The sequence below is a fragment of the Panthera pardus genome, unplaced genomic scaffold, assembly GCF_024362965.1.
Source record: "Panthera pardus isolate Hobbes unplaced genomic scaffold, ASM2436296v1 HiC_scaffold_8, whole genome shotgun sequence".
NCBI classification, from domain to species: Eukaryota; Metazoa; Chordata; class Mammalia; order Carnivora; family Felidae; genus Panthera; species Panthera pardus.
This window is the reverse complement of record NW_026527013.1, coordinates 8,099,299-8,108,170: the sequence shown is the minus strand read 5'-3', so window position 1 is coordinate 8,108,170 and position 8,872 is coordinate 8,099,299. Positions and strand designations below refer to the sequence as shown.

The 8,872-nt window shown below is 57.6% G+C and overlaps 1 protein-coding gene across 3 annotated transcripts; it reads left to right on the top strand.

Moving 5' to 3' along the window:
• The first annotated feature begins 2,626 nt into the window (after positions 1 to 2,626).
• Positions 2,627 to 7,947, top strand: S1PR5 (sphingosine-1-phosphate receptor 5). Of its 3 annotated transcripts, XR_008420159.1 has the most exons (3): positions 2,627 to 2,876; positions 4,872 to 6,397; positions 7,680 to 7,947. XR_008420159.1 is itself a non-coding variant. In XM_053896775.1 (2 exons), the coding sequence occupies exons 1-2, from the start codon at positions 2,724 to 2,726 to the stop codon at positions 6,084 to 6,086; spliced, it is 1,368 nt and encodes a 455-aa protein (XP_053752750.1). In that variant the 5' UTR covers positions 2,627 to 2,723; the 3' UTR covers positions 6,087 to 7,024. The 3 variants fall into 3 exon arrangements, 2 of the variants coding, with proteins under 2 accessions (XP_053752750.1, XP_053752751.1); XM_053896775.1 differs by lacking the exon at positions 7,680 to 7,947 and having other exon boundaries at positions 4,872 to 7,024; XM_053896776.1 differs by lacking the exons at positions 2,627 to 2,876; positions 7,680 to 7,947 and adding an exon at positions 2,937 to 3,320 and having other exon boundaries at positions 4,872 to 7,024.
• Positions 7,948 to 8,872: the final 925 nt, after the last annotated feature.

Here is an 8,872-nt window from a genome sequence, read left to right as displayed (position 1 = left end):
CTGGCTGTCCATATCTGCAATATGAACTTTTATGTTCAACCCTGGCACATAAACAGTTCTGGAATTGTTAACCTGGACCCTTGTGACCAACAAATTTGCCAACGAAGGCGCAAACTGTTTAGACAGTTGTTTGGGAAGCCTCTCCGCTAAGCAAAACCAGAGTGTGGTTGTGGGACAGAGGTGGTCCTCGAGCCTCCATTTTGAGATCCCCCCAAACCATGACTGCTCTGGTCTCCAGCCACGGGAAAGCTGTCAGTTTGCACCCCCTGCAGCCACATTCACGCCTCAGGATTGGTCTGAAGGGGGTGGAGAAGGCAGAAAGAGAACCCTGCTGTGGTCCTCCTATTCTCTAGGGGGGTGGGGGTCAGAAGGGACTGTGTTAGGGGCGCCTGGGTGGCTTCGTCGGTTGAGTGTCCGGCTTCGGCTCAGGTCATGATCTCACGGTTCGTGAGTTCGAGCCCCACATCGGGCTCTGCGCTGACAGCTCGGATGCTGGCTTCGGATTCTCTATCTCCCTCTCTCTCTGCCCCTCTCCGGCTTGTGCGCGCACCCTCTCTCAAAAATAAACATTTAAAAAAAGAAGAAGAAGGAGGGACCATATTAGGCATTTTGTCCCGTCACAGGCACTGACTCTGCTTTGAGAGTGGGTGCAGACCAGGGTGGGGTGGCCCCCGTGTTCGTGTGCGAGGGCTCTGGTGGCAGAACCTGCTTGGTGGGTGAGCCCGCCCAGGCATGCATCAGGTGGGCGGGCTGTGGCAGGAGCTGGGAGGCCAGGGATGCCCTTCCCCTGGGAAGAAACCAGCCTTGGCAGCAGTGGGGGAGGGAAGGGTGGGCGCCCTTCCCCAGTGGGAATGGGCTGGGGGTGGTGGTGCCTGAGGCCCATGGGATCTGAACGGAGTCCCCTAATTCCTCCTTGGGGATACAGTGGTGACCAATAATCCCCAACATTTATTGCGCTTTCCCTGTATATCCTTGTTCTGTTCTAAATCATACCTTTCATCCTCAACAATATCCCTTAGAGTGGATACTGTTATTGACTCCATTTTACAGATGAGGCCACCGAGGCTCAGAGAGGATATCCTTTGCCCATAGTCCTAGACTACAAAGTCACTGAGCCTGGCAACAGACTCTGGACCCTTGATCTTTATATGACCTCTGGGCAGAGGAGCAGACAAGAGTCTGCCTTCCTGGATCTGGGAATGATAGGCCACATGAATAAATAATCAAGGTAATTTCAGATGGTGCCAAATGCTGTGCGAGCTTGGGGAGGAGAGGGACAGATTAATGGAGGCCTCTCTGAGGAGGTGACCAACTGGGAAGGGTTGGAAGAAGGGAGGTCTCCAGGGAGACCTATCCCCAAGTACAAAGGTCCTAAATTGTGTGAAGAATTGGGAGGAGGCCAGTGGGGCTGGAGGGCAGTAAGGCAGGGAATAAGTAAGGAGGAGACACCAAGCAGGGCCCCGTGGACCGTGGTGAGGACTGGCGTTTCCTCTGAGTGACCTAGGGAGCCATGGGAGAATTTAGAGCAGGAGAGGGACCTGATCTGAGTGTTAAGAACTGTACCACAGGTGTGGAATGGCGGGTCGAGGTGGATGCACAGAGGCGTCCAGTCTCCTGACATCTTCTGGAGAAGTCAGGGTCCCAGTCTATAGAAAAGAGGCACAGGAGGTAGGGAGGGTTGGAGGCCCTGAAGGGAGGCCGGAAGAGCCTCCCTTCACAGCTTCGAGCCCCAAGGAGGTGAGATTGACGCCTGGGGGTGTGAAGAGGCCACCTTCCCACAGGGGGTGTGGCTTCCCCTTTACAGAAAAGGGTCATTCATGTATCCAGGCCTGTGCGGCCCCACAGCTTTTGGGGAATCTTCAGGGCTTGGAGGGCAAGGCTGTGGGGCACCAGCACTAAAGCATTACCCATCCCTTTACTCTGGCCCCACTGACTGCACTACCTCGCATGTGTCTCTGGCATCTTTGGTTGGAGCTAGAAGGAACTGTTCTGCCTCCCCAAGGAACACGGCCGGCAGAAGCCACCAGGATTCCCAAGGGGCTACCTGGAGACGCAACCAGGCCTGGGTGCCCCCCGAGATCCTTTACCCCCAGCCTCTGATTCAGCGCCCCTGGGACGCCCTCACCCCACCCGCTGCTGGCAGAGCCCGAGCAGAGGCCAAGTCAAAGGGCACCATCCTGGAGAAGGTCCGCGGCCACCGGGCCCAGCCCCTTTCCTGCCTGGAGCCTCTGGTCTGAGGGTGCGGGAGCTGGGCCTGGCCAGGAAGCTCCTGGGAACTGGGAGAGGGGGCGTGGGGCCAGCTGAGACTGGCCCGCTGGAGGCCTGGGAGAGGCGTGGGAGAGTGACACAAAGACACAGCCAACGACTGAAAGAGACCCACCCTGGGAGACCCAATGAAAGAGATACACACACAGAAAGCGAGGGAAACATTCATTCATTCACTCACTCATCGGTTAATTTATAGGGCCTGGGCTGTGTCCCAGCAGTGCTCACGACAGATGCAAATCCCTGCCTCCATGGGGACTGACAGTCTGATGGGGACACAGCCCAGAAACACGTTAAATGAGTACATCACAGTGTTGGAAGCAATGGGGGTGGGGGGGGGGGGCAGGAGGGCTTAGGAGCCAGACCTTTCTCATTTGGAGAGAGGGAGGTTCCCACCAGAATCCTGCCTTCACCTTCTCCTCCCGAACTCGCTGTAAGCCAGGTGTGGGATAGGAGAAATGGAGAGGGGGCTGCGCCCCGAGTCCCTATCTGCTGGGGAAAGGGGACTGAGGCCACCGCTGCTCTTGCTGAAGACCCCCCCTAACCTGCGCTGCCAGGGTCCCTCAACGATGGGGCGTTCTTGGGGTGCAGCCCGGAGGCTCAGCTGGAAGGTAGGCGGGAAACAGGGAGGGGCCAGTGTCCAGTCTCCAGAGGACAGACAGGACCCCTCTGGTGTGGGGCGGGAAGAGGCGCAGGCTGCGACCGCCCCTGCAGAGAACCTCCCCTTCCCGCGATTCCGGGTCCTCCCACCGCGACGGAGCGTCCCTGGGAAAGAAGTTCAGGTCCGGAGGGGGCAGCCAAGGGCTCGCCGGTGCCAGTCGCCGCCGGGGCGCGCTCCGGTGCCGCGGCGGGTGGCACAGGCTGGCAGCCACGGGCTGGGTGCCCGGGCGCCAAGGGGAGGGGGCAACCGCTTGCGACGGCCAGCGGTCCGCGTTGCGGGCCCGCCCCCTCAGCTCCAGCCCCGCTCCCCGCCCCCCCCCCCCCCCCCTTAGCAGCGTCCCGTCACTCTGCTCCTGGCAGCGCGACTGCGGGGGGCGCACGACCAGGGCGCAGGGGTGAGTATACAGCACTGGGTCTCCAGGCGCGCGGGGACTCAGCCTGGCCCGCAGGGGGTTACCCTGACCACTACCCCGGTCTCCTTGTCTCCGGTTTCCCCGGAGGCCTGGGGCGGGGGCCAGGGGGAAGCCGGCGACTCCCGGGCTGGATGCGGGGCCGGGGATGGGGGTGGGGACGCCTGGAATCCCCTGGCCTCGCCCTCTCCGGGCCATGCCACTGCAAGTTTCGCTACTTCAGTCCTGCTGCCAGGCAAGCCGAGGCGAGGCGGGAGATGTCCCCATCAGAGCGAGTGTAACCCGTGTCTGCCTGTATTCGATGCTTCTTCCCCCCCCCCCCCCCCACCTTCAGCGTGGCTGAGTCCGTGACTCTCTGTGGATTTGTATTTGCGCTTGTTCCTTGAGTGCAGCTGAGGCCGTCTGGGATGCATTTGTTCCTGCCAGGTCCAAATAAGTCGGCTCCCCTTCCCAGGCCTCGGTTTTCTCATCTATTAAGTGGGATTCGCACGACTGTGTGACCGTTTCTGAGTAGCTGTATTTGCGCAGCTGCGTGAGAACCTTTGTGTCTCCTTCTATGGGGGGTACTTCTTTTGAGCCAGTTTCCTGTCTGTAAATTGGGACTAAGGGGAGAGCTGTCCAGGGGATTAAAGGGTGAAATGGGAAGTATTTTTTTTTTTAAGTTTATTTATTTATTTTGAAGTGGGGTGGGGCAGAGAGAGAGGGAGACACTGAATCCGGAGCAGGCTCCAGGCTCCTTACTGTCAGCACAGAGCCCCACATGGGGCTGGAACTCCCCAACCGTGAGATCATGACCTGAGCCTAGGTCGAGAGTGCCACCCTTAACCAACGGAGCCACCCAGGCGCCCCTGCGAAGTATTATTATACCCTAATGACACGTGCACCCCTCTGCAAAAGCCTGTCTGTGAGATCTGGATCCTGTCTGCTGCCCTCAGGCTCTGTCTCTGCAAAATAGGAAGCCGGGGGTTCAGCAGGGAGAGGCACTGGGTGCAGCTGAGGCGGGCAGATTGTAGAGCTGCGGGCTCCGGGCTGGGCCTGGGTGGAGGTTGTGAAATTGTGGCCTATACGAGTGGGCTTGAGAACCTGTGTGAGTGTGGCTGAATTTGGGTCTCTGTACGTGCCTACGTAGCTCTGTTCATGTGTGAATATATTTTCTCGTTTCCCTGATGGGGTGTGACTGTGCACGTTGCCCCTACTTTGTGACTGTGTATACATGTCTTTGTCAGCGTGTCACTGTATTTGTGTGCGTTCCTGTCTGCTTATGATTGAATCTGCCCCTGGATAGCCCAGATTATGGGCTTTTTCGTGTCCCTTTCCTGTGGGACTCTGTGTCACCGTGTCCCCTCGTGATATTCCTTGCGTGTCTTTGCGTCGGCCTGTCTCCACGGCCACCTCCTTTTCATCCCGAACTCCCTTTGGGCCCCAGCGGAGGTGTGCAGTGGTGCGTAGGGGGTCAAGGCCCCTTTCCCAGAGCTGCGAAACCCCGCCCCACCCTGCCAGCCCCCTCACCTGACACACCACCTTACCTCTCCGCAGCCTTGGGGCGGGCGGCCCATGGAGCCCGGGCTGCTGCGGCCGGCGCCGGTGAGCGAGGTCATCGTCTTGCATTACAACTACACAGGCAAGCTTCGCGGAGCACGCTACCAGCCCGGCGCCGGGCTGCGTGCGGACGCTGTCGTGTTCCTGGCCGTGTGCGCGCTCATCGTGCTGGAGAACTTGGCGGTGCTGATCGTGCTTGGGCGCCACTCGCGCTTCCACGCGCCCATGTTCCTGCTCCTGGGCAGCCTTACGCTGTCCGACCTGCTGGCGGGCGCGGTCTATGCCGCCAACATCCTGCTGTCGGGGCCTCTCACGCTGCGCCTGTCGCCCACGCTCTGGTTCGCGCGCGAAGGGGGCGTCTTCGTGGCGCTCGCCGCGTCCGTGCTGAGCCTCCTGGCCATCGCGCTCGAGCGCCGCCTCACCATGGCCCGCCGAGGACCCGCACCCGCCTCCCGTTGGGGACGCACGCTGGCGCTGGTGGCCGCCGCCTGGGGCGTGTCGGTGCTTCTCGGACTACTGCCCTCGCTCGGCTGGAACTGCCTGGGCCGCCTGGACGCCTGCTCCACCGTCCTGCCGCTCTACGCCAAGGCCTACGTGCTCTTCTGTGTGCTCGCCTTCCTCGGCATCCTGGCCGCCATCTGTGCGCTCTACGCGCGCATCTACTGCCAGGTGCGTGCCAACGCGCGCCGCCTGCGGGAGCGCCCCCGGGCCGCCGGGGGCGCCTCGGCTCGGGCACGCCACACGCCGCGCTCGCTGGCCCTGCTGCGCACGCTCAGCGTGGTGCTCCTGGCCTTCGTGGTGTGTTGGGGCCCTCTCTTCCTGCTGCTCTTACTCGACGTGGCGTGCCCAGCGCGCGCCTGCCCCGTGCTCCTGCAGGCCGACCCCTTCCTGGGTCTGGCCATGGCCAACTCGCTTCTGAACCCGATCATTTACACGCTCACCAACCGCGACCTGCGCAACGCTCTCCTGTGTCTCGGCCGCCGCGGCCGCTGCCCCTGCGGCGGAGGGCACGGCGCTTCCCAGGGGTCCGAGAGCGCGGCTGGGGCTTCGGGACGCTTGAGCCGCTCGCTGCCCCCTGGCTTGGACGGCAGCTCCAGCCGCTCCGAGCGCTCCTCACCCCAGCGGGCCGGGCCGGACACTAGCGGCTCCACTGGCGGCCCGGGTGCGCCCACAGCCGCCCGGACCCTGGTACCGGCACCTGCCGCAGACTGACGCCCCTTGGCCTGCCATTGCCCTCCCGAAGACCTGTTTTTGCAGACTTTTCTTCTTAAAGGAATTTGTAGGAAAAGCAGCCGAAGGTGGTGGAGACAGAAGAGATGAAGGGAAATGTATTTTATTGATGCTAAACCCCACAGCAGCGAACAAACAAAACAGACAAGAATCGCGGCCCTTGTGGGATTGACATTCTGATGGGGGGCACGGGCAATATCGGAGTGGGGAAATCATGGAGATAATTCCAGCTGCAATACCGTGATGCGATGGTGGTCAGGGGATGCTTCTCTGCTGGAGTGGTGACATATGATGTAAGCTGAGAGGTCATTGCCCTGGGGGCACTTGAAAGAAGAGCATTTCAGGGTGAGGAACAGCAGTGCAAAGGCCCTGAGGCTGGAACATGCCTGCGTGTTCTATGAAAAGCAAAGATCCCCTCACGGCTGGAGCAGCGCTGGAGGGGGTGGATGGTGGGAGAAACAAAGGCAGCGAGATGATGGGACCCACAATGCAGAGCCCTGTGGGTCCCCTGGAGGACTTTGGTTTTGCTCTGAGCGAGGTGAGAGGCAGAGGGCGGACTTGATGTGCTTCAGCTGTTCACAGATCTCTAGAAGGGTGAAGGTAGAAGCTAGAACAAGGTGAAGGTGCCCGCACTGGTCTAGGGGAGCAGCGATGGGGACTCGGACCATATGGATTCTGAATAGGTCTTGGAGACAGCAGACAGGATTCCCGAGAAATGGAGTGTGAGAGAAAGAAAAAAATCAAGGACAGTTTCCCTCCCCGGTTTAGAGGAGAGGATACCAAAGACAGGGCAGACCTAAAATTTGACTGTGGGAGACTCAGCCAATTCCTCCCGGAAACAGGATTTCTCTGAGCGTGGTGTCAGATCCTTCGTAAAAAAAATGAAAATATAATGAAATAAGGAGAACAGTTACAGCTTATTGCGTCTGGCTAGTCATCCCCACAGTGGTAGGCCCAGGACGCCCCTCTCACCCTTACTGCAACCTTGCAAAGTGGGTTTCCTCACCCTGATTTGACAGATGAGGAAATTCCAAGCAGTGAGTACCTTGCCTGGTGTCTGGGCTAGGATAATACTGACCCAGACTGTCAGGCCCCGGGGCCCTAAGAAGCGTAGGCCTGGTGTCTGGTTCTGGTGGAGGGGTGTGGCAAAGCCAGACGCTCCCTGCCTCGGTGGTCTGCATCCTTGTCTGGGGGAGGCCCCTCTTTGTGCCCTTGAGAAGCTCCAGGCATGCTGGCTGTGGCCACAGGATGTCCCTAGATGCATTCCCGACCCTAGTGCCACATTGCTGACCCAGGGGAGGGGCAGGGGGCTTCGGGCTCCAGGAGACCCTACAACTGCAGGCAGCCGCAAAGACAGCAGTGTCTTTTGAGGGCCACTGACCCAGCCTGGAGGCCTGAGTGTCCCGCTGACTTCGCTCAGGGCGTCCCTGAAGGCCACACGCACCGGAAATCAACCTATTTCCTGGAACACAAACACACTCAAGGCTGGACACTCCCAGGACTGGACCTAATCCTCCCCCCCACTCCCGCCGCCCCGGCCTGGCACCCCTAACCCCAGACTCCTTTATCTTCCAGGGGAACCTGAAGCTCGCTCCTTCGTTGGGTTGTTTGATAGTGTGATGGTAGGGGATTTATCCACTTGTTCCAATTTTACAAAATTTGAAAAGCAACAGTTCCCCTTTTCGGACGTGATCACCACGGGGATTCCTTGGAAAGTTCCAGAGCTGTTCTGCGGATAAATGAGCTGACACGTAAACACTTTTCTCTCTTTGTACAACTCTAGCATTGCTTTGCACCTTGCTTTGTTCACTTAATAGTAGATCTTGGGGGGAATTGTCGCCTACCCACAGATTTCGTGCCGTCTTGCTGTTTTCGTCGGCTCAGGCTGCCATGACAAACACGTTTATCTGGGCAGTTTAAACAACAGAAATTTATTTCTCACAGTTCTGGAGGCTGGAAGTCCAAGATGAGGGTACCGGCATGACCTGGTAACAGTTAACTCCCTTCCTGCTGCTGTATCCTCATGGTATAGAGATATTCCTCTTTCGGATTCTGTGTCTCCCTCTCTCTCTGCCCCTCCCCTGTTCATGCTCTGTCTCTCTCTGTCTCAAAAGTAAATAAACGTTAAAAAATTTTTTTTAAAAAAATTAAAACAAATGTAAATGTTTATTTATTTATTATTAATTTTAGTTTTTTAAATTTACAGCCAAATTAGTTAGCATATAGTGCAACAATGTATTTATTTTTGAGAGAGAGAGAGAGAGAGAGAGAGAGAGAGAGAGAGAACACGAGCAGGGGAGGGGCAGAGAGAGAGGGAGACACAGAATCTGAAGACTGCCCCCCCCAATTTTTTTAAACGAGTATCTCATAGGAATAATTCTTACCATATGTGATATACATGCATTCCTGAAAAGCTAGATGACAAACTGATTCAAATTTCAACTCGGGAAGTTTGCTTCCTAAGATACTCTATATAAAGTCTTTTATACAAGGAAAAAAAGTCCATCTCAATGAAAACTAGGTGAATAATGGAAAGAAATGCCAGGCTAAAAAGATGTTGGTCTAAGAAAAGATTCCGCCAGCCTTAGGAGTGAATTTTCAAGATTCAACATCCCTGCTGTCTAGGATTAAATCCAAGCCAGAGGACGGTAGAAGGGGGTGCTGTTGAGTGAAGCTGCAGTTCTGGACCGCTCCAGAAGGGGCGCTATAGCATAGTCAGCGAATAAACGGAATGGCCCAGGTTACGGGAAACCTCTAGAACGTGGCGG